This window comes from Polypterus senegalus, chromosome 2 (genome assembly GCF_016835505.1).
Source record: "Polypterus senegalus isolate Bchr_013 chromosome 2, ASM1683550v1, whole genome shotgun sequence".
Taxonomy (NCBI): Eukaryota; Metazoa; Chordata; class Cladistia; order Polypteriformes; family Polypteridae; genus Polypterus; species Polypterus senegalus.
The window spans coordinates 27,183,878-27,210,176 of record NC_053155.1 but is presented as its reverse complement, the minus strand read 5'-3'; the positions used below and the strand labels follow the sequence as shown (position 1 = coordinate 27,210,176).

Below are 26,299 nucleotides of genomic sequence, written 5' to 3'. Positions count from 1 at the left end.
TCCCCAATTGCCTGAGGGACCATTAATGCCTGCTTCTCTTTCACCCACAGACTGGAGGGTGAGTCCCGAGATGATACGTGATGTCCCGCTTCTTCCATCCCACGGATACTTAAGGAAGGACGGCTACCGACGAGCATGGAGGACAAATCAAACTGACCAGAGAGAAAGTCCCTTAGACCCCTTTGGCGTAGCCCACAGATGACGCACAACTTCCATGAATTTACTTTTACTTTTGCTTATGTTAAACATGGCACCCGGCTGGTCCCCGATCTTTCACAAGTTCTCTCCCGATTCTTATGATTACAAAGGAAAAGTACAGCAGTACCTGTCCCATGGCTTTTTAAGGCATCTCTGCCAGCCAGCAGAAAGTCTAGTGGCCAGAAAGACTGCCCAGTACATAGCGGGTGACGGAGACCTGACAGAGTGTGTCAGGAATACAAAACAGTGGCCGTCAGCGGTCAGCCTGCACAACGTAATTGTCTCAAATATTTCTATTATAAATCACTGTTCTGTGTTTTTTGTTTACTGTGCTTACCTTAGTTTTTCATTTGTTTACCTACCCTATATTATTATAAAGCACTTTGAGCTACTCTGCAGTGGGCTGGCACCCTGCCCGGAGTCTGTTCCTGTCTTGCTCCCTCTGTTGGCCGGGATTGGTTCCAGCAGACCCCCATGACCCTGTGCTAGGATATAGCAGGTTGGACAATGACTGACTGACTGACTGCCCTCTAGCACCCTGTGGGAGGTCGTGCCTTGCAAATTGAGCTACTGCCATGTTTGAAAAGATGCAATATAGATAAATGCTGGTGCGTTTTGTTTGACATCAGATAACACGGCCACCCTCCTGCTTTGACTACAACATTTGCAACAATGAGTTTATTTATAAAAGAAAAGAAAACAAAAAAGTATTGTTAAACTCTTTAAAAGTGAGGGTGTTGTAGGCAATACAACCATCTTGACTTCTATCACTAGGTGAGCAGTAGCGTAGTCGGCAGGATTCTATTTCTTTGCATTCAACTATTGTGGAAAGCAGAGATGCTCCACCTGCCCCGACATAGACGGGCAGAGACACGTGTTCAGCAGTTTATATACACACACATGGGTGCGTCTTCCTCACTCCCCTCAACAGCACAGTACATACAGTCCTTTCTTCTGCACCTCTCCTTATCGTCCACCTACACTCCTCCTCTTGGCAAGCTTTGTCTCTCTTCCTCCCGACTCCCTAATTGGAGTGAGGTGGCTCCTTTTAAGAAGACCTTCAAAGTGTTCCAGGCGCCTTATTAATCAGACCTTGAATCACCCCCAGGTGTGGTGAAAGCCCCCTGTAGGGTTCTGCAATTCCTCCTTTGGTGGCCCCCACAGAAACTAATAGGACTCTGCCACACTCCAACTCCGTGGTGCCACAGCACCCAAGAAGGCTGCCCCCTAACACCCTGGGGGATATACTGCCTTGCAGATGCCTTCTCCCCTGGTCCTTCCGTCAATGGCCGTCCCCGCCCAAAACACAATATTTTTTTTTAAGGTGTTAAGGGAGAAAGGAGATGTCTAAGGATTATTGTTAGTGATAAAAGACCTGGAAACGAGACATAGTCGGAGGAATTAAACATAGCCGTAACCAGGAAACCAGAACAGACTAAGGAGCCAAGGAGTGAAATAAAGATAAAAGTCAGAGTCAGGAAACCAAATCACGCTAGCACCAGGGCCGACTTGGAAATAAGTGAAAAGCTGGCTGTGGTTTTATTCACCGAGAGAATAATGACAACTGAAATCCTCCCCATCTTTACAGCATCACCCCTGCATTAACATGATTGCGACAGTCGAGGTTGTGTGACACTTCCAATAATGTCACATAAATAGCAAAAAGAAGACTTTGCCAAAATCAACTTTACAGAAAAAAAAATGAAAGTAAAAAAATAAACAACGAAATTGTCAAAAAACCATAAAGTACACAAAAAATACATTAACATGCAAGCAAATTCTGATTATTACGTGATACCATTTCGGTTACACATTGCTATGTTTCCACTCTCATTAGAGTGTGATTCGGATCTGTAACATCCCCAGCAGAAAAACAGCAGAGTGCAGCATGCTCAGGGTTCATTTTGGCGGATGTTATTTGTAACAAATCTCTAGCGCTAGCTTATGTTCCAAGTAGGCCCTAATGTTCGATGTCTCTGGCTTTGACTTCTCAATCATTCTCTTCTCTCTGACTTTTGTTCTTTTCCTGGCCCCTTTGGTTTCTTTCTCCTCCATTGGACTTTCTAGTTGTAACCTCATTTTCAGTGATGGCCTACTTGATTATGGCTTCGACTTTTCATTCGTTCTCTTGTACTGTACTTTGTTGTTGTTCTCGACCCTTTAGGTCCATTCTACTCCACTGACTTTCCAGTTTTGACCAATGCTTCTGTGAGGGACAGCCAACAAGAGTGGAAGGATGGGGGAAGGCAACTAATTTGAGACCCTGCTTCCCACAAGACGATAGATGGACAGCGTCCCTACAGTATAATGGTACCCCACACTCCCGCAGGGCATTATAGACTTTGGTGGGTCACTACAGAAACATGCAAAGACCTCTGTTTTCTATATAGCCCGGAAGTACAATCAAATCACAAGTTTGGAAGCCCTGAAGTAGTTAAGGGGCGAAGAAGAAACTTGAGCTTTCCTTCTGACCCGGGAAGTGCGAACAAGTCACGGGATCAGAAGAATAGAAGCACTTCCGGGCCAAGGACTATTTAAAATGGACTGTTGGGAACCTAGCAGGTGGAGGACAGAGCTTGTTGGGAGGTGTGGTGGAGGAAAGAGAGAATTGTATTGTGCTATTTAGTGATTACCTGCCTGTTTATTTGTGGCTGTGGTGCTTGTGGGCACTTTAAAGAAAAAGGGGCAACAGTGACACCTAGCATCCACGCATTTACACTTCATTTCTGGCTTGCTTAGTTAAGTTAGTGATCTTACATCCCAGTTAACCCGAAGTGTTGCACTAATGTTCTCCTTTCAACAGCTTCAACACGTGTCCACACCTGACACAAGGTAGGAGACCATCTGGGCAGGGAAGAAGCCCATTGAAGGGCCAAACTCAGATATACACACTCACAGTTACCATACAACATGATTTTCTCTCTCTTTGTTATATTTTATTGTAAATCTTTCATTTTATGAATTCTTTGTTATTGCTTTCTCTCTTTTTTTTTTATTGCCAGCACCACAATTTTAGACGTGGGTAAGAACCTATTAATTACTGCTGCTCTGGCAGTTTCCCGTTACAAGATCCAAGGGTCCCTGTGGCATTTTAAATAATAATAAAGAATGTAGGATTTTGTCAGAAGTGCTCTTTATGGTATTCAATATTCTGATTTACATATAATCGCGTGGATTTTGGTTTGATCGTGGTCTGGGTTTGTCTTTAGTTGATCGCCTTTTTGATTCCTTCTCGTTCTTGAATTTGCACTGTGATTTTGACGTTTTCAGTCTTTAGAAATTCAATAGCATTGTTTTGGGCATAGGGGTCCCCACTTTTGTGGAGTTACAGGTCGTTTTTCAAGCTCAGCGTGATCCTGGCCCTTTCAGACTGTGAAGCCTTTTTCTTGAGTTTGGGGCCGGGCTAATTCTTGAGTAGTTCTAAGTGAGAGAGAAAATATAATGAGGAGCTTTGCAGAATGATCAATAAAGAGCCAAAGGAGTTTCAGAGACGTATTGTTTGTGAAGCGGACAGCAGGACTGACGATGAGCGGGACTGACAGATGGCGCTCAAGTTCTGTGGTGTGGCGATGTTTGGTCTGTTGATTTTAGAGAGTGGACGTAGAAACTTTGTGTGCAAGGAGGATGCTGGCCGTACGGTCATTAGTGTGGAGGGTAGAAAGCTGAATGAGTGGTGGGTACTGATGAACGTTTCAGTTTGGGCCTGTGGGCACCGATGAAAGTGGCAGATGAGAATGTGGTGGGTTACGCTGAAGGAGTGTGTAATGGTGTCCTAATAAGGAGAGAGGAGGGCATCGTGAAGGATCTCTTTGGATGTTTTCAAGCATTTATTTATCTATTTGTTATGATTGCACTCACCAGGGTATGGGTTTTTTGGGTGTGATTTTTAAGAAGATGTAATGATTGGATGGTATATATACTTCTACGCTGTAACATTTTGCTTTTTATAAGCATCCGCATGAACTGTTGGTAAGGATATAACATCCATTTTCTCACTTTCCAAGGTCTATCTTGGTCATGATTATTTGATGTTGTAACCCGGTAGGGGGGCGCCACTGAGCTGAGCCCCCAAACCCAGTCCTGGGTTTAAACACAAGATGTTTATTCAGCACAGTATCTTCCAGTTTCCAGTTTCCTCCAGCTCAGGTGGTACAACAAAGTAGCACATTTTCCCTTCTCCTTCCATGCCTCCTCCCACTTCTGACTAGTGAGTGGATGGAGGGAGCCCCTTTTATTTCGGACCCAGGAAGTCTTCTGGTGTGAGGCAGGAGCCCCTGAAAGTAGGGACAGCCATCCCCAGCAGCTCCCCCTGTTGGATCCCACAGAGCCCAGCAGGACTGCCCCATGGAATTGCAACTCCCAGCATTCTTTGCAGTCACATGAATGGGCATACTCATCCAGGAATGCTGCCACTAGGTGTGTTGGGGGAGAATGCAATACTGGGAGTTACCCCCCACCCCCCCCATTCATCCACTATACTGGTCTCCCTCCAGGTAAGAGTACGGGGTTCAACCCGGCCATGATGTCAGCCCAGCCCTGCCATTCATCACAATGTCCTAAAAGAGAAGCTCTGCAGTCATTGAGTTATGAGGGGCTTGCTCACTATCCCAGTTTGTTCATATAGTTTCTGGTTAACTGACAACTTTAAATTGGCCCGATACAAGTGAGTGTGCCCTGCGATAGATCAGCGTCTTTACTTTTGCCAAACTCTTTTCTCATTCACCTTCTGGATTCACTAAATTATATACTGTGATATACTGGGACCCATTATGAAATCACTGGGGATTGTGGATCTTTTAACATCAGACTCCTTCATCTGTTAATGAATGCTGGCTCACCAAACACAAAAAGTAACTTGACTTCAAGAACCGAACCGCAAGTCTCCAGAAACAATACCAGCCCAGTCCTGCTCAGCTTTCAATACAATCATTCCTGACATCCTCATCACCAAACTGGTCACTCTTGGCCCTCCAGACTGTGAGACTTGGCCCCCACCGCTCCTCCATTCGCACACTGAACACCGGTACCCCACAAGGCTGTGTGCTAAGCCCTCTCCTGTACTGTCTCTATACTCACGACTGCAGTCCGGCCCACAACAACAACCTCATCGTCAAGTTTGCTGACGACACCACAGTGGTTGGACTCATCTCAAAGGGAGACGAGGCAGCTTACAGAGAGGAGGCTCTGAACACTAGGAAAACCAAGGAGATCATTGTCGACTTTTGACTTAGCCCCCCTTTACATCAATGGCGAGTGTGTGGAGAGGGTCCATACCTTCCGGTTTCTCGGCATCCTTATCTCCTGGACAGACAACATCACAGCAGTCATCAAGCAGGCTCAGCAGCGGTTACACTTCCTGAGGGTCCTCAGAAAGCACAACCTGGACTCCAACCTGCTACTGACCTTCTACCGCTCGTCCATCGAGAGTCTGCTGATGTACTCTATCACAGTATGGTATGGCAGCTGCACCATGGCAGACAGGGAGAGGCTTCAGAGAGTAGTAAAGGCAGCACAGAAGATCATCGGCCGCCCTCTCCCCTCCCTGATGGACATTTACATCTCTCGCTGTCTTAGCAGAGCAAGAAACATCATCAAGGACAGCTCCCACCCTGGCTCTGATCTGTTTGATCTATTGCCCTCAGGGAGGCGCTACATGTGCATCACAACAAGGACAAACAGACTCAAGAACAACTTTATCCCAAATGCCATAACCATTCTAAACTCACACATGCACTGACTACACAGTCTAACCCCCCCAACCCCTGGACTTCCTTCTATCCATCAACTGTGCAATATCCAATATCGAAATGGTACTGATAATAACTGTGCAATATCATTACTCTCAGGGTCCAACATCCATTACTCACTGCACATGATCATCATTATTGTGCAATATTTAAATTATGTGCAATAACCCAATAGTACAATAGATATTTATCCTTTCTAGTATTTCAATAATGTGCAATAACCCAATAGTGCAATAGTTATTATTTTTTCCATATGTATATAGCGTTGCAGAATTTTTTTGCGACTTTTTGCAACTTTTTGCACCATTTGTTTATTTACTTGTTATCTTCTACATATATGTTTGCACTGAAGGAGCTGCTTTTAATCTCATTGTACTGTACATGTGTATAGTGACAATAAAAGGCATTCTATTCTATTCTATTGTATAACTCACAAAGCAGGCTCCAAGGCCTGTATAGTTACAAACAGACCAGTGTGATGGACAGCTGTGGTGTGGCCCTCGCCCAGCCGGGAGGCCAATATACTGGGAGGATCAGGGGAGTAGACTTGCACAGGACCCTGCCTCTCTCAGAGCGTTAAGAGATACCCCCCGAGTTACTGTGACTCTACGGATTCCTGCAGGGCTTCATGGGAGTTGGAGTTCAGGATAGCCCTGTTAGGTTCCGTGGAGGCCACCAGGAGGAGCTGCAGTGCCCCACAACCTGCGAGCGATTCCAGGTCTGATTAACTAGCCACCGGGAACACTCCCAGGACCAGCTTAAAAGGAGCCACCTCACTTCACTCAGAGAGTCGGCATTGGGAGGAAGAGGACGAAGCTTGCCAGAGGAGGAGTGGAGGTAGAACAACAAAGGGAGTCAAGAAAGGATGAAGGACTATCTTGCGTTGTGATAGTGGTGCTTGTACTGTGCTGTATTGTGGGGAGTGAGACAAAAGCGCTTACCCACAGTAACAAAGCCGTGTTGTGTGTCTGCGTCAGTGTGTGGGGCTTAGGTGGCAGAGCGCCCACCGGTGGCTGCACCAGACTTAAAAAAGATCACAATGGTTGGCGGGGGAAACATAAAGTCCCTGGTCCACTATAACAAAATACAGATCCCATAAAATCATAACTAGAACAAAGCAAGGCAAATGTATTTAATAACTCAGTTCATGAAGCAATTAACAAAATAGCAGGGTTTCCGACACCAGTAGATCATAAAAAAATAAATATATACAGGAATCCAAATATCCAAAAGACAGACAATAGAGCTGAAGAAACCATAACCAGTGTCTATAGATTTTTTTTATATCTTTCTTATTGGAAACTGCACAAGAGGGTGCCATGTCAAAAAGAAAAAGAATGCAGCAGCATCTGCTGAGCGTAAAGCGCATTGCTCAAAGGGCGAAGAAAAAGAATAATAGCGCCATCTGCTGAGCATCAAGTACAGAAAATCCAATACATATGCGACAAAGACAGACAAACGCCAACGCAAGGTGCTCCTGTCCTCACACCAAAGTTATTGTTATGATCACAAAACGCAGTCCTACACACCGTGATGGCGCAAAAAGGAACTCCAGCTGTGCTTCAGTGGCGAGAAATGACAAGAGGTGAACCTGAATATAGAGCCACTGATCAGCTGACAGCTACTGTGGCACATCGACATGCCACACAAACAATGAGATCATCAGATACTCCCAACTTCTGCCCACATGAAAGCACTCCGTTCACATCTTTACATCAGTGCTTGGCTGAGGAGCACTACTTTGAAAAAGTTTCATCAGCATTGTGCAAAGCTGCGACATGGCTCTGGTCCACATGCTTAGCCCTTTCCCTCGTGTTGGGCCTCCCCAGTGAACAATGACTTCCAATATGAGTACAGGACAAGACAGTAGCCATCTGCTGCCGGTCCTGTCCAGCCCGGGCCAGCTTTCCTCCCTTAACCAACATGATAACGTCTGCCGAACGCAGGAGCGAGACGAGTGCTCCGTGGGCTCCAGTGAAGTCTCCATTGTCTCCATTCACAGAGTAAAGGAGATTCTTCCAGAAAGTGGGTCAATCCACAAGCCCCACCCCTTCTGGCACCGACGATATATAATCCCCCTGAGTCCCAGAAGCCACCATTCATTTCTCGACCAGCTTCTAACCAAAAGAGGCTCTAGTTTACTCTTTCACGAGAATCAACAAAGTGGGCATATAACACCAGTGTTGTGATTCATTATCTCCGTGGCCTTTTGGCAACTTGGGTGTTAAATGGGGCATCCTTCAAGACCCTAACCCTTTATCTTTTTCTGTTTTACCCAAATCACAGTACATAGACAATTAGAGGTGCCCAGTGTTGCCAACAGCATTGTCAATGGTTCAGCAGATGGTCATGGCACCAAGGTTCTCAGATTTGCCCCAGCACTCCTCTGCCTTGGCACAATGGCAATGCTGGCTCAGAAAGCCAACAAGTGCTCACCGATCAGGTAGGTTGACCTCAGCTTTCCTCACTTCCTTCCACTTTAGAAGGACAGTGAAGTAGACAAATGTTACACATCCAAAAAGCTAATGAGCAAAGTTTACTGCATCCTCAAAAGAAGTCCTCAGTAGCAAGCACTGATTATGTGTGTGCCATTCTCAGGCACATGATGGTGGTTATTTATTGTGCTATATAAGGAACTAGGAGTCGACCGGCATCAAGAAATGCGCTCTATAAAGCTGAAGACAGATTGATGAAGTGGCTGTCGAGAAACTACTGTGCGTCCTCCCAATGCCACTACACTCGCATCTGCCAGCTCCCTTTTATGGTTTTTCTGTTTATCCCTCATTTTTCCTGGGTGACTGCCAAAATGACAAAGGATATGTGACACATGCTTGATTAGGTGACTATCTGTGACATCTGTTTCAACCTTTGGGTCTACTTAATGTCACCCCATGCTATTAAAGGTCATAGACACCATTAGACTATGGTAGGAGTGTGCCCCCTAGTGTCACTTCTGGTCAAGTTTAATGTTATAATTAACTTATACTGGGTAGGAAAGGCACTATATGATAGATAGATAGATAGATAGATAGATAGATAGATAGATAGATAGATAGATAGATAGATAGATAGATAGAAAAGACACTGTAATTAACAGATGGATAGATAGAAAAGGCACTATATAATATGGAGATATTAAAAGCACTCTATAATTAACACATAAATAGGAAAGGTGCTATATGGTAGATTTAGAGACAGCAGTGGGAAAGGCTCTATATAATTAGTAGCTGGATAGGTAGCAAAGGCAAAGTGTGATATAGGTAAGAAAGGCACTATAAAACAGAGATAACTAGGAAAGACTAATTAATACAAGGATAGATGGCAGACGGACAATATAATACGTAGATATAAATAGAGCTATGTAATTAACATTTAAATATGAAAGGCACTATGTAATTGCTGGCTAGCACAAAATAGGGAAACAGAGACTCACATAGCCAGGTGTTTACACCTGCAGCTCCACCGTCACCTGTGTCACCTGTGTCACCTACCTCCCACTCCCAAAGGTGAGAAATCTCAAGTAATGCAAATTGGACCCCAATGGGAAGCTAAAGAAGGAGCACCTGCTACGTCAAAAGCTGTTTGCTCAGCTCTTTCCATTTGAGGTAACGCCTTATGCACACGGCGGTAAACACACTTCAGCAGGAAGCACAATTAGGAATTCCACGGAGGCCCGACACGGTGACTGTTTTTAACTGCGTCTTTCTTCATTCTTCCGTCTCATAAGCGCTCGCCTGGGTAAATTCGGAGTGAGGCTTGCCGAGAGTTAATAAACCGCAGTAGATGGACAGAGAGGAGCGGACTTCTGCCACTTGTTAACCATTTTACCTTCCACCCATCTGTCCGTTCATCTTCCTAACCTGCTCGTCCAGGGAAGGGTCGCAGGGCAGCTGGAGCCTACCCCAGCAAGCATCTGTTACAAGGCAGGAACAACGCCAGTCCATCGCAGAGTAAACACTCTGACGTAGACACAGAGACACACATTCAGGGCACCTGATGAGCACACACACACCCGCGCGCACACGTAAATATAGTCCGATTTAGCAATGCCGATTCACATAACCCGCCAGTTTGTCTGTCTTTAAGTCATGGTGTCATTAAGACACTGTAAAGGGCTGGGCACTTTTAAAATCTGCTTTTCACACTCATAATAGACACGTAGGAAAGGCTCAGTAAGATTAGGGTAGAAATTCATTTACAGCTATGTAAATAAGAAAGGTGCTCTATAATTAATGCTGTAGGTAGTTTGAAGAGTCATTATACTGTTAATGTAGAGGCAGGTAGAAAAGACACTATGTAATCAAGATAGGTAGGAAAGGCACTAGATATTAGATAGCTAGGCAAGAAAGGAGCTACAGTATATAATTAATATACAGATAGATAGGGAAGGTGGTATATGATAGATAGATAGATAGATAGATAGATAGATAGATAGATAGATAGATAGATAGATAGATAGATAGATAGATATGAAAGGCACTATATGATAGATAGATAGATAGATAGATAGATAGATAGATAGATAGATAGATAGATAGATAGATAGATATGAAAGGCACTATATGATAGATAGATAGATAGATAGATAGATAGATAGATAGATAGATAGATAGATAGATAGATAGATAGATAGATAATGAAAGGCACTATAATGATAGATAGATAGATGCAGCCCATAAGCTCTCTATCTGTCTGTCTGTCTGTCTGTCTGTCTGTCCGTGTGTTCATTTTACATCCTCTTTTTATTTCTTATTAGTCCTCACTTAGTAGCTCCATCGTTGTTTGTTTCTTCCTCGCCCACCCAGCCCAGCAGCCATTTGTCATGCCGCCAGTGCTGGCACTCACATGTGTCTGTGTCATAAATACGTCCTCTTCTGGGGATCAATTTAGCAAGCCGGACGCTTTTGGATTCTCCTTGTTTGTTCACAGGTCCCTCTGGCACCCATTAGAGCACATCAAGTGAGTGCGCTTCGCCCATCCGCAGAGAGGCAGAGGAAGTCAAAACGTTACGAAGAGGAAGCTTTGTGCTGCTGCCAGGTGCGTAGCGAGCAGACTGAAGGTGGCTTCCAGCCTGAAAGGCACTATAACTGAAAGGGAACACTCCACTTGTTGCAGATCTCTGTGATTGAGCAGGGCTCTCTGTCCGTTGGCCTCCTCCGACTTCTCCAACGAGGTTTCCTGTTGGTTGTGGTTTTGACTTAACCCTTACTGCTCCATTGTCTTCTTCATCTCTTCATTTCCATGACCTCTACGGTGGATTGGAGAAACAGCATCAACAAAGACTGGCATAGGAGACTCCAGATGGCAACCTCCATGTGAGGTTGGTTTGAAAGACGTCTCCTGCTATCTCTGCTGTTGTTGCATGGCATCCCTGTGGTCGCCGGTGAGCAGTTGGTCCATGTGGATAATCACGTCTGACCTCCCTGAAGAGGTTCCTGTTAGGTTAATTGGTGTCTCTGCCAGCTTATTATGAATAAGGGACCATCAACATGAAGGTGACCTCATGGTGGTACTCGTCCTTTCTAATATATTTTAAGCAATGTATAAACGTTGGCACCGGGCACTTTAACTTAGTGGTTTCTGTTAAATGACTTTTGTACTTTGAGACTTTTTTGGGTTTTTGATTTTAGACTTTACAGTTTATGTCATGTCTTATGGTCTCTTATTCTTAGCAAACTGCCTCTAATACTCATGGCAGTGCCAAATATGTAAATATGTGTTATATGTATTATCAAGGGGCAGCATGATGGCACAATGGTAGCGCTGCTGCCTCATAATAAGCAGACCAGGGTTCACATCCCGAGTCCTCTCTTCCTGCCTTGTGCCCTTTGGTAGATGGGACAGACCCCAGCCTCCCAAACACGACCTCCATCTGGATTAAACTGGGTAGACAATGCCAAGACATATACTGTCAAATACACAAAAGTAGGGGACATCTCCAGAGCTTGTAATGTTGCCTGCAATACCATCCGAGCTGTGGGTTGGCACCGTTGTTCACACCTTTCTCTCTTTTGCCCTCAGAATGGAAGATTGAAGGCTTGAGGAATAACAATATCACTTCCACCAGAAATCCTGCCACTTCTTCTTCTTCCCAGAGTCACACCACCAGCACAACCCCAAATGACGCATCAGTAGGGCACTGGCTGAACTAAAATATTGACCAATTTTACAATTTGCCTTTGGCAGAACATCTGCAATTTTCTATGAGATTAACCACCTGGTGCCCTAACACTTTATCTGTGTTCTGATTGCATACTTGCAGTGGTGTAGTCGGCAGGATTTTACTGGAAAAATGAACAAACTAGTAGACCTCAAAGCAGTGGTGGGTAGCCCTAAGTAAAGAACTGCAGCACCTCTGGGTACAAGTAGCCACACGTGGGACTAAACTTCACGGATGCCCGACAGACGTCACGGGAGGCTTTGAGAGGAGCCTTTCCCAGGCACTCGTATCACTTCACCCAAAAGAGGACATAGAAGTGTTTCTGTGTATCTGAAAGAATCACGATAAGGCATTAAAGATTTAAAAACAAAAAACAAACATGTCAGAGCACCTTTTGTGATGGGTGACTCACAGAGGGCTTATTATGATCTCAAAGAGCGAGACAAGCGAGAATTAGGACAGGCTGAAACTCGGCTATGGGTGGACTGTGGATCAGCTAACACACTACTATATATATATATATATATATATATATATATATATATATATATATATATATATATATATATATATATATATATATATATATATATATAGTGGCAGGCGGCGGGTTCCATCTCCGGCCGGGACGCCTGCTACATATGTTCCAGGGGAGCAACCATGGACAACTCAATACCTCCCCGGGACACTTGGTGGCAGCCTCTTTGGCTGAGGATGGTGCCTCAGTTTTCCACAGGGCTTTATGGGAGATGGAGTTCTCCACAGCCCTATTGGGATCTGGGGTGGCCGCCAGGGGGTGCTGCATGGGTCCCTGAGCCGGCCTGGACAACTCTATAGCCCCGCCTGGAAGTGCAATCAGAAGCAGGTGATCAAGCACCTGGAACACTTCCGGGTGGGCTATAAAAAGGACCGGCAACCACCACTCAGGGCCAGAATCGAGTAGAAGAGGGTTGTGTTTTGTGTTGTGCTTGGTACTTGGGACTGTGTTGTGGCTGGGAGGTTTATGGGGAAGACGTGACCTCCAGCAGAAGAAGGAAATTAAGTGTTTGTGTTTTAACACATGCCTCTGTGTAAGTCTGGGCCAGGGCAGGTGCTACATAGCGTCAAGTTCAGAATATATATATATATATATATATATATATATATATATATATATATATATATATATATATATATATACATATATATATATATATATATATACATATATATACATATATATATGTGAATATATATATATATATATATATTATGAACTGACATGGCAGATGGGGGCGCTGTTGTCCCCTTGAACCCTCAGACTATACGCCAGACACCAGATAAAAGTCCACAAGTTGACTTTATTAAAACTATAATGTGCACAAAGCACCCTCTTCTCCACAATACTCATACAATTAAACAAATCCACAATAACAATAAATCCTCCATTCCCGGATGCATTGCCATCCTGCCACCCAGCTCAGCTCCTCTTCTTCCCCATATCGGACTTGGTGAAGGTGGGTTCCAGCGATTTTTCTGCGGGTCTGAACGCTGTCTTCTCGGAGTTCTTTGTCCACAGACAATTTATTAACAGGTCCCCTGCCAAACCGACGGCCGGAGAATCCTGCCGGCTACGCCACTGTGACAGATAGGGGGCACTGTCGTCCCCTTGAACCCTCAGACTAGATGCCAGACACCAGGTAAAAGTCCAATTATTCTTTATTTGAACAATACTACAGTGCACAAGCACCCTCCACTCCGCAATACTCATTAAACAATAAAATACAATTCTCAATAATCAATAATCCTCCAACTCTCCCAGGCGCGTTGCCACCCTTCCACCCAGCTCAGCTCATCGTCTGGGATCTTTCACAGTCTTTTATAGTCCATGACCCGGAAGTGCTTCTGAACCCCTATCTATGGGACTTCCTAGCACTTCCGGGTCAGATGAAAACTTTTCTTTTCATCCCGGAAGTACGTCATTCCTCCTGTCGCTGTGACTAAGACGTACTTCCGGGTTAAGGGGCACGTAAGAGTCTCTAGGCATTCATGCAGCGTCCTCTTTTGGCCCCTGTAGTATCCAGCAGGGCTGCGGATGAAAACTCCATTGTCCATAATTCTCTGCTGGCATTCGGGGCACCTCCATGCTGCAGGGAGGGCTCCACCTGGCGGCCTGGGGGTATTGGCCAGGATGACTGGCCGACCATAGTCCACAATATATAGTGGTGTGTTAGCTGATCCACAGTCCACCCGCAGCTCATGCCAGTGGTGGGTGGAGCCTGTGCCGGCAGCTTCAGATAGCAGTTGGGAATACACGTGTCGAATAAACCCCCTAACCGACTCGGTTTCAAGGAGCACACGTCACACACCACCGGGCTTCCAGTGATAAAAAAAAAACATTTTGTCAGAAGCGGAGGTTATGAGCTAAAAATCAGCTTCGCAACATGACTTGTAGGGCAAGCAGCATGTAAACGGCTCATTCGCCTTCAGCTTCAACAAGCAGTCGGCAGCATGCTTATCAGGGGGGCTTTTTCCACGGGATGCCAATTATCGTTTACAACACTAACAACAGCACTATGTCAAGCAAATGAATTCTCACGACGCGTGATGTGATGGCCTGTCACGGGCAAAGTGACGCAGAAATGTGACGGCTGCCAAGCATGCAGTGCAGTCAGGCAGCCGCAGATCATTGCAGTTGAAGGCGCCACCACCATCTTCTGAGCCTACAGGTGGGGGCAGCACTCACTTGGACATTTAAAAAAAAAAAACCTGTGCCAGGCTACAGGGGACAGCAGACCCCAAGAAGAAACTCGAATCACAGAAAAAATATCCGCTCATCTGGGGAGGGCACGCTGATAGCTGTTCATGCAGGGCTCATTCATGGCATCCCTCGGAGAAAACTCACAAAGACTAAAGGAGAAGGGGCAGACTTCATACAGACGGGCACCAGGTGGGAAACAGAAGCACCCAGCTGGCAGGTGGTTGTGTAAACCACCGACTGACCCCGCACCACCTGGACAATAATAAGAAAATGATCAGAGCATGTTGAGATGGTCCGAGTGTGTGCATTGGAGCAGGGCTTGTGGTGGTCCTGCTTTGTGCCCAGTGCTGCTAGGAAAGACTCCAGCACCCATGACCCTGAATGATATGATGGATATTTCAAAATAAGACTAATACTAATAATATTATTATTAAGGTAGCATGCAACATATATGTATATACTGTATATACAGTGGACCCTTGACTTACGAACTCAATTGGTCGTAACTCAAGTTGGTTGTAAGTCAAGACTATTTTTCCCATAAGAAATAATGGAAATACCCAAAATGTGCTCCAAACCCCCACAGCAACACTTACTTAACCTTTTCATAATAAAAAAGGATTGTATAATACGCATAATTTACCAAAACACCAATAATTTTTCTAATGTACTAACCAAAAAGTTATAAAAGTTTGTAGCCAACCAGAAAGAACAATTTCACCCTGTACTCACCATTTAATTTGACATCTTTGGGCTGCAGGATGGGAGGAGGAGGAGAATGAAACGGAAGGGGGTTATTGTTTGGAAGGAGCCTCCTTATGCAAATCTTTTCTTTGTAAAATTGTCCAGATGGTGGATTTCGACATGCTGTACATATTAGCGAGATCGGTCACATGAACACCACTCTCATATTTCCGCACAATTTCCTTCTTCGTTTCGATTGTAATCGCTGTTTCTCAAGTTAATAATGACAGTAGTCGAGCACTCAGTATCCAGGGCTGTTTATTGCTCCAGTCTCATGGCCAAAAATTCATTTGATTTGAGAATGCATTATTATTATTATTATTATTATTATTATTATTATTATTATTATTATTATTATTATTATGCAGGTTAGGTGGATTGGCGATTCTAAATTGGCCCTAGGGTGTGCTTGGTGTGTGGGTGTGTTTGTGTGCGTCCTGCGGTGGGTTGGCACCCTGCCCAGGATTGGTTCCTGCCTTGTGCCCTGTGTTGGCTGGGATTGGCTCCAGTAGACCCTCGTGACCCTGTATTCAGATTCAGCGGGTTGGAAAATGGATGGATGGATATTATTATTATTATTATTATTATTATTATTATTATTATACCAACAAAAGCTAGGTTTGTACCTGTACTAGGCACTGTGCCAACATCTGGCTGTTACAATGGAGGACAAGTACTACAAGCATATGCTGGACACGGTCATTGAAACTGCAGACTGGACTTTCATCATGTGGGTCAAGGCCATTCCCACAGACTGTACCATCACCACCAACGGGCTGGACGTCATGTTCCAAGACAACGAGAGCAAGTCACGCATCATCATCAACGTGGTAATCCCGGAAAACAGGAACATCCTGAGCAAGGAGGCAGAGAAGATCATTGAGTATAAAGACTTTGAGATCGAAGTCAGACACATGTGGAACAAGAGTGGTGCAAATACGTAGTCGTGGTGCACTGGAAGCCATCAAGACGTGGGTCCAAGAGCAGCTGGACAAACCCCTGGGTAAAGTCAGTGTGGAAAGAGATGAAGAAGATCACACTCCTCAGCACGAGTCCTCAGCTGAACAACAAGCTGAGTTTAAAGCCTGAGAGGTCTGGTTTACCTCGGGTGAATGAACCAGCACTCTGTAATGTGCTGATAATAATCATAACAATGATAATAATAATGAAAAAGGAGACACTAAATTGGCACAATGTGCGTGTGTGTGTGTGCGTGGATAGGCACTTTCAGGGACTGGCTTGTTGCTTCCTGGCTTCACTCCTCATGAGTCTTAATTGGATGAAAAGCTTCTTAATATATATTCATTTATAATAATAATAATAATAATAATAATAATAATAATAATAATGTGAATCTAAACTGACCCTGTATGTGAATGGCCATGTCCTTTAATGACACCTGCTGTATTGCACCCAATGCTACCAGGACAAGATCCACAGTCAGGTTAGTGGTGTGCCTGTATGTTTGCACGTCTGTTTGTCTGTATTTATAATAAAATTAATAATGAGGTGGGGTGGCATGGTGGCACAGTCGGTAGCGCTGCTGCCTCGCAGTAAGGAGACCTGGGGGTTCGCTTCCCGGGTCCTCCCTGAGTGGAGTTTGCATGTTCTTCCCGTGTCTGCGTGGGTTTCCTCCCACAGTCCAAAGACATGCAGGTTAGGTGCATTGGTGGTCCTAAATTGTCTCTAGTGTGTGCTTGGTGTGTGCGGACAGGTGTGCTGAATCCTGATATGTGCCTGGTGCTTCAAGAAGAGGTTAGGGCCTTCAGCACACCTAAATTTCAATAACTAAGTTTCTCAATATATACATGTTTTTTCTTATTATTATTCCTTGTACTCCTGAGGTTAACATCAATGGTGTGGTGTGTAGAGGCCGAGACACTGTGGTGGGATTTGCGGCTCCTTGTGCTCCCATCTGCTTCTCAGCTTTCACTATCCCACTCCTCTAAAGTCAATCTCAATGTATTGCAGACCTTTCTTGTTTCTTCAAAACATTCTCTGATCTTACTTGATATCCACGTTAGTAAAAGGATAAGTGTCTATGTGTACGCTTGTGCGTCCATCCTGTTGCTATGTCACTGTCATCCCAAAAGAACGCGCATCACAAATATTTTAGTCATACAATGCAAATCCATCCAACAGATGGTACATTACAAACATTAACACTGCTTTTACAAAACCCATACCATATGGCATTTAACAGAGACATATGCATTGTATTAGTCATTCCAACAGATGGTGCATTACAAACATTTGTAGTGGTGCATTTAATTACCACATACATTGTGATGTGCCATCTGTTGGAATGATGAATGCAATGCATTGTATTACAAGAGGCATTACAAAATACATTGCAATAGATGGTGCACCGCAAATGTTAACTCTGAGGTCTGCGTGGATTATTGAGATTTCAATCCTTCTTATAGACGGGTAACACAGCTAGTATCATAAAAATGGCTGAGAGAGACATTAATGAGAATTAAACTAAATGTATCAATGTATATATTTATGAGATGTATCTATACTTTATTCTTTTAGTCACTCTGAATGATATATCTGTTTTTGATGTGGTTGGGGGTCTCCATTAGCTGATACCCGTTGGAACTCTTTCATTTTCATGCTCCTTATAAGCCAGTTGTCTCAGGATACCATAAGCTGCGAAAGGCACTATATAAAATACAGATTGATGGCTTTTATAAATCTGGAAACCCTGAACAAGAACAAACAGATCTGAGAATGTTGTAACATAAGACCACAAAGATTCAGTCGATGACACCAATGGTGCCCATCTGACCTGCACGACCTGAAACTTAATGGTGAATGGACAACGAAAATCAGTAAAAGTCACGTGCTGTCATTTAACTAACACAAACAAACAAATAAATACATAAATAAAGACTCATTTAAAAAATGCTGGTTGTAAAGCACATGCCACTCGTTCATATTTTGTGACGTTCAACATCAATCTGTTTCCAGGAGCACAGCTGTCCAGAGACACGATCTGGGAAGCCCACTGCACCTTCTGGCTAAGCTCTAACAAGATTTGTAAGCGTTACAATTACAGCCACTTTATTTTTGTATTTTTTATTTTTTTTGCTGGTCTACTACAGGGTTTCAGGGATGTACAATATTAATCCATTTTATCTTAGCTTCTGGTGTCACTTTTGTACATAGAAGAGCTCATTTGAAAAATGTTATAACAGAGTCCTTCAGCTGGTGGGTCACAATCAGATCAGTCGTTATACTTGTTTATTTAGACTGAGTGTATGGCAACTGACCAGAGGGGGGCACTTAAGCTGAGCTTGGCAGGGCTGCCATCTTGGACATTTCTCACTTCTTTTATGAAATCGTTTTTATTGTTTGCTTATGAATAGACTGATAGCAAAAGGCACTTGATAGATAGATAGATAGATAGATAGATAGATAGATAGATAGATAGATAGATAGATAGATAGAGTGAAATGCACTATAGATAGATAGATAGATAGATAGATAGATAGATAGATAGATAGATAGATAGATAGATAGATAGATAGATAGATAGAGTGAAATGCACTATAGATAGATAGATAGATAGATAGATAGATAGATAGATAGATAGATAGATAGATAGATAGATAGATAGATAGATAGATAGATAGATAGATAGATAGCACTATAATGCCTTCATTCACCTTGTGCCCAGCTTTAACACTTCAGTATTATACACATCAAGGTCTATCCAGAGCCAGCCCTAAACAAGATGCCAGTCCATCACAGAGGGCACTATTCTAACACCTGCTCACTCTCACCCCCACACTTGACCCATTAAGAGATGCCAGTTAAGCTAATGTCATTCCACACATGCTAGTTGGAGATGGTCATTTTCTTTGCATAGACCCAGGTCTGTTTGTTGGTCTACGTGGCATTTCCTTATATAATATCCTCCCAAGCCATGTTCAGACAGGCATTAATTGCCTGCTCAGTTTCTTCACAGTTTGATTTGCTAACCCCCCTTGTTATGTTGCACAGCTTGTGATGATCCAAATGACAGGCCTTCATCTGACACAATTGTTGTCATTGACTGCAGTTTGTGAATGACATGGACTCAAGGTTGGCCGACCATGTGACAGCAAGTATTCACATGACTGATTATTTTAGTATCAGAAGTTATGAATCACAGGCCGAGGCTGAGAGCTCTGCAGGCATGACAGGGAGGAAGCAGCAAACCCACAGCGAAGCTACAGTGGGCCATGAGTGGCTCAGGTGTCCAGAGACAAACTGATCAAAGAGAAGATTCCACTAAAGAGACCTGAAGAAGAAGCTGGCGGTTGGCAATACATGCATGGGCACACTAGGCAGTTGCTCTGTATGTTGTGACTTGCTGAGTGGTTGTGTAGGTAGGGGCCCAAGTGCACTGCTTTACCCAGGGGCCTATAATGCTGTTAAGACGGCCCTGGCAATACATGTGCCAGAATCAGGGGGAGACTACTGAGGTAAATGCTTGATCCATCTCATCATACGTGGCTCTTGAAAAGCAACGCCACTTTGCTCCACTTCACACTATGGCACTGTAATTGTCTGCTGGCAAAATTTAACATGGCCAAACAATTCAGCTTTTTTACATTAAAATGTGAACGAGGTGATTCACAATGCAGACGGACTATAAGATTTATAAGACAAACAAATAAATAGATTTCCAAGTTGGAACTGCCAAGGAACAGAAGACAGCGGGAAACGTCTGGGTGACGGAATGGAAGTAGGGCGCTGTCTGTCAGAGCAGAACGATCATCATTTACAGTGAAAATATAAAATAACGTTCAGTAACTTACACCAATGTACAGATGAGCACGAGGAACACCGATCAGCGAGACAAAAGGCCAGCACATAACTTCAGATTGTCGCTAAAAGAAAAAACGCACACACACACACCGACAACAAATGGTTAAGTTCTGCTCTGCGGCCAAAAATAAGTGACACCAAAGCAGACATTTATTTTGACAGCCAAGTTCACCCAGCGTGAGCAAGTTGTGAGCGGAGGGACTTTTATTACGGATGCTGTACGATGTTTAGAGCAAGCGGAGCCTCCTCGTGTCGTTACTGTATGCCGCTGTCACCACCACAACAGCACAAAGTGACCAGCGCGATAACGGGACGCAGCGAAGTCTTCAGTTCCGTGTTATCAGCTCAGTGTGTACACATGATAACGACACGGCAGACGGCGATATCTGACAAGGAAAGGAGTAAGAAACACTCCACGCAAAAGCAGGAATATTCCGCAAATAGAAAACCGAGGAGTGTGATAACGGAAGGCAGGTAGCTGTACACTACACACCCGCAACTCCGGTTCCCAGTTGAAATGGTGGGCTTCGCGGCACCATTCTACTTCTAAAGCTCTTTGAGCACGGACATAAATTAAATACATTATTATTATTATTATTATTATTATTATTATTATTATTATTATTATTATTATTATTATATTTTCGTGCTTATCATGACTGACATTTAGAGACTACGGATCATACGGGGTTTGATCGGGACGACGTGCTGCCAAGATATGTACTGAACACTTACAATGAATCAAGCAGTGGTATAGACAGATAGACACACTCTTAAAAATAACAATTGTGAAATATCACAGTAGCTTAACAAAGAACAATTTCATTTGGTGAAGTTTTTTTTTTTTTTGCAATTGGTTATTTAGGTCTTGAATAGGATCTTAATATGTGCAGTAGCAGAAATCGCAGGATACAACGGTTGAAGAAAACCCGAAATCAGCCCGAGTTACTTTTTTGCAGCAAAAGTCCTTTGAAAAGCAGGGACTCGGTGGCATTTCACAAATCTGCTAGCATCTATTTAGGGCTATTTTTGGAACCTGTCAGGGATCTAAATAAATAAACGCACTTGCCGGAGCCTACATTGCGGACGGCTCTTTGGGGATCAGACAATGGTGTCCTTATGGCATCACTACGCAAAACCACTCGGACTGGCACCTGTATGTTTAACAGTGCAGACAGACAGACAAACAGACAGACAGATTTGACTTTATTGAGATCTCCTTCTCTCCAGTGTGTCTCTCAGCATTTTAAACTTTCCCTCGGTTTTCAGGGTAGGGGTTCCTCTGCTTGATCTCCTGCCTGAAGAGGCAAACTCCTTGTTCTTTACTCAACATGAAGTCATGAAGTGAACTGGCCTGAGTGCAGCCTCAGAGTTCAGAGGTAAACTACAATCATGGACTTCAGATACCGACTGGATTAAAGACACAGTGAAATCAGGCAGGCAGGCAGACAGACAGACAGACAGACAGACAGACAGACAGATAGATAGATAGATAGATAGATAGATAGATAGATAGATAGATAGATAGATAGATAGATAGATGGGGCACTAAACAATTTATCGATTGATATTTAGGAATTGTGTTATATAACATGAATAGTTAGATAAGCAATCAAGCTTGAAAGTGTTAGGCTTTATTACTTGTCTGTTTCTATATCAGAAATACCATGTGCCTGACCTCTGTGAATAGCACTATATGAAAATATCTGTGGCTCTTAAGCTGCCTGCCTGTCATTTCACTGACCTCACATCTTCATTTTATTCCAATTAGACCTCAATGGTGGCTCCATCCTTTCTTTTCTACCTTGTACACCCAGCTAGGCAGCCATTTTTAATTCCATCTGTCTATGCTTTCATATATGCATGTGTCCTGATTAGAGATGAGGGATGAGTTAAAGGAGCTATTTATGAAACCTGTTAAGGATCCAAATTAATTAAAGTTCCTTTGTAAATCTTCATGTAGATGTCTGTTTAGGGACCCAATAATGTTTACCCTATAGCACCACACTGAGGAGCAACTTTGGCATCTGAATTTTTAAGGGTGATAGATAGATAGATAGATAGATAGATAGATAGATAGATAGATAGATAGATAGATAGATAGATAGATAGATAGATATGAAAGGCACTATATATTAGATAGATAGATAGATAGATAGATAGATAGATAGATAGATAGATAGATAGATAGATAGATTACTGTATTGACTGTTGAATTGTATCTTTTCTGACATACATGGCACAGAGTATGGCACATGTCTGATCCTCATTTTTAGCAAATGTAAGTGATGACGTACTTAGAATCTGTAAAATTCTTATGAATGATGAAAAACACAAAAACTATATATAATATTTTCTTTTGAAGTCATGACTATGTGTACAGTACACATGGTTGTCAAAGGAAATAAAGATATGCTTATAAAAAAGGAAGATTATAAAGCCCGTCCAGGTTACTGATGTACCAATTTGTTTTTCATTAATTTACATGGTCAAAGTATAACTGAGAACAGAGATTTGACAAATGGTATAAGCTACAGTATATATGACGATGTTTTGAAAAGCAAATATAGTATATATATATATATATATATATATATATATATATATATATATATATATATATATATATATATATTTATTCCTTTTCCTCACCTGTACACACTATCTATCTATCTATCTATCTATCTATCTATCTATCTATCTATCTATCTTTCCGTCCGTCCGTCCGTCTCGTTGTTGTCATTAATTCGCCTGTAGTCACATACCCAGCTGTACTCAGTTCTACCTTGGCACACACAAGACCACTTAGACGTGCCAACTCCCAGGACCACTAAAGGAGCACTGATTGCGTCCTGCGGGTCATTCGATTTTTGTGTCTTGAACCGTCTGTTTTTTGTTTCTTTTTTTTCCAAAAGTGCAGCCCGACCCTTCAAAGTCCCGACGTGTGCCTGCGTATCCCCCACCTGGTTCATGGGCTCTCCTCGGGCTGCTGCTATTGATTTCAGTCAAATTTTGCTTCAGAAGTTCCTCCCTTTGAATGTAAACCTCGCCTAATGGAGCCTGTTATGTCCCATTTCATTTCAGAGATACCCAACTCAAAGTTCTATTTTAATATTTATTTTTAAGAAACTCTAAAAAGAAAACGCACAATATGAGAAGTTATCCGGAAATTGATAGTATTTGAAAAGAATAAGATAAAAAAAATGGAAATCTCAGAGGTCAGAACAGAGTCTCGCGCTGCCCCCGCCAGCCCCTCACATTCCGCCTCTGCAAACCCCTCGACTATAACCACCCATCCTCCCCCCACCCGCGACCCTTATGCCAGGCTTTAGTCTTCCCTCAAATGTATACAAGCAGACAGTATCGTTCTCCGTGGCAGAATTCAGAAGTCCTGCCAATGCGTGTCCCATTTTCCGCCTTGCGCCTTTTATATCACAATTCCTTTTTACATTCGTTTCGTTTTTCTGTATATTGTAACCTTTATTTTTAATACATAACATTATGTTGCATGCTGATAGATATCACACATTAAAAAGTATAACATTAGCATCCGATTGATAATTGTGGAGTGTTGCAGACAGCTGCTCGTTCTCTGAAGAATGTGGATTCATTAGCGCAATCCTGTTGGATTATTTCAGCGAGTGGATCCCTTCTCGCAATTTGCGGCACTGTACCGCCGCCTACTGTCCAAAAGTAGAAACAATCGTCCACGACAGACATTTTCTCCCTTGGTGCTACCGAAAGCGCGCAACTCGCACCGTGTCAAGTTTTAGCTTTGGTCAAGTTCAAAACTTCATGGTGAAATTTACTGTCAAGTGCATACGCTGCAGCCAAGCAGACATGCCAAGAGATGTGCGTACATGCGACACCACACACGACAACATCATTGCATATATGTGTCAGTCGGCTAACTTTATTCATGCTCCGTGAATCTCTAGTGCCACAACAGGTAACGACATCCACTACAAGTGCAATTCCTCTTGAAAGAAACACATCCCCGGTTATAAAGTGACAGCTCTCAGATAGTTGGCAATACACGCCGTGTCAGATGGACATTTCAGTCACCTTTGCCCATCATCCGCTATTTTTCTTTTCCTGTCGTGATTTCATCTCCTTCTCGTCGGCATTGATATGCGAACAGTTTTAAGGTGATTTGCTCCGATGACGGATCCCCTCAGATTTTACTTGAGGGATTGGCTAGCGTGACAACGAAGGACACATCCAAATGCAAATGGGCGCTTTTATTTTAAACAGTATATTAGTTTTTAACTTGAAAATAAAAATAAAACCTTCATAACCACAGCATGGCACTAGGCGAAAAGATATCATAGCAAAAAAAAAATATTTTTTTATAGCCTCCAAAAAAATAAAAAATAAAAGCTCTTTTTTTCCAAGAAATCCAACCGACCGCCAAATCCTCCAAACAAGCCTTGTTTCTGAAAGGACGTGACACAACTACAAAACACCGCAGTCTTAATCCATCACTCAATCTGCTTTCCACCAAAAGAAAAAATACACGGAGCACTTCCAACCACCACCGTGATATTGGGGGAAAAAAAAGGTATCAAGTAAAGCAACTCACAACTTTTTTTTTCTTTCCTTTTTTTATCCTTTCCATTTAAACCGTCATGGCAAGAAAGATTTCTTCCTACCTTGACTGCCGCATATGAGCAATCCCAGGAAACAGAGCAGGTTGAGGATCATTTTCAGGAGGTTCAGGTGATGGACAGCTCCCTGTTAGTATAGGAGAAGCGAGCGCTCGCTCCCTCTCTCGCTCTCGCTCTCTCTCTCGCTTTCTCGCTCACTCGCACGCTTAACGCTGCCAGAGACCAGACTGCAAGTGGAGCTCTCGCCGCCTCACTGCAGCACTATATTCAGAGAGCGCTGAGGCAGCCGAGTCTGCCTCCGCAGCCCCCCTTTCGCCATATCCTTCCGCAGAGGAAAAAAAAACCACAACTAGTGCTCAGAGACGTCAGGAGGCAGCGGCGCTAATCACCAGGGTTCTCGGTGCGTGTGCGCGCCTGTCTATCAGCTCGCTGCTCTCTCTTTTTTTCCTTATGGACAGATGGCTCCCGATTGCTTGTTTAACATGCAGATATTGTTAAATCTACGGGATCCGTTAACGAGCCGCTCCGTAGCGTTTACCATTCATCAGGTAATCAAATAAAAGCCCGCATTCAACTATCTAAACAGACACCGAAACGATCCTGCATCTATCTCGACGCGCTCTCGTTCTTTCATTTTAACAGCCTGTCAAAGGACAGCCGCCTCCTCTTTATTGTAGAAGGGTGGCACAGGCAGTGGCATCAGTGAGCACCGCACGGCTGGCGAGAGTCGTCACGATCCAGAGCTGAGGACGCAGCCTTTAGGACAGGGGGGGTCGTCACCTTGGGGACCCGTCCAAACTGGCACAAGTCCGGGCATTTATGAGATCGCGGAGAAAAGTGCAGGGCAGACGCCTTTATCCGACAGATACAATTGTCTAAATGTATTTATTTATTTTAATGTTGGAAGGTCACACAGCGTCATTAGCAGGATTTGAACCCACGACCGCGGAGTTTGAATTCATAATCCTTTCCACTACACCACGTTGTCCCTTTATCATGATGGTACAGGGATCACACGGTGTCAGCTTCATATATGACAGTTGTTGACATGGTTTAGACAGCCTAACTCTCTTATTCTGCCAATGTTGACATTCAGGTTGCTACTGAGAACCAGCTGTGGAATCGCATGCCCACTTTGAAGCTGGCATTTCAGAGATCAGGTGTTCTTGGGGACGAGACATTCCTGGGAAACGTCTGGAGACAGGGCACTTCTCAGATTACAGCTGCAGAAAATGCCAGCTTTGGCAAAGACATGCCTATGAGTGGTACAGTATAATATGTC

The 26,299-nt window shown here is 43.5% G+C and overlaps 1 protein-coding gene across 3 annotated transcripts in view; it reads right to left on the bottom strand.

Annotated features, from left to right (window-relative positions):
* LOC120522832 (neural cell adhesion molecule 2-like) overlaps positions 1 to 25,279 on the bottom strand; it is a 1,092,848-nt gene extending 1,067,569 nt beyond the window's left edge. Inside the window, exon 1 of one of the 3 annotated variants that reach the window (XM_039743520.1) lies at positions 25,063 to 25,279. In XM_039743520.1, the coding sequence (XP_039599454.1) occupies positions 25,063 to 25,114 (52 nt within the window). In that variant the 5' untranslated portion in view covers positions 25,115 to 25,279. The remainder of the gene's footprint in view (positions 1 to 25,062) is intronic. The other 2 variants (XM_039743521.1, XM_039743522.1) reach the window with 2 other exon arrangements.
* Between the last annotated feature and the right edge of the window lie 1,020 nt (positions 25,280 to 26,299).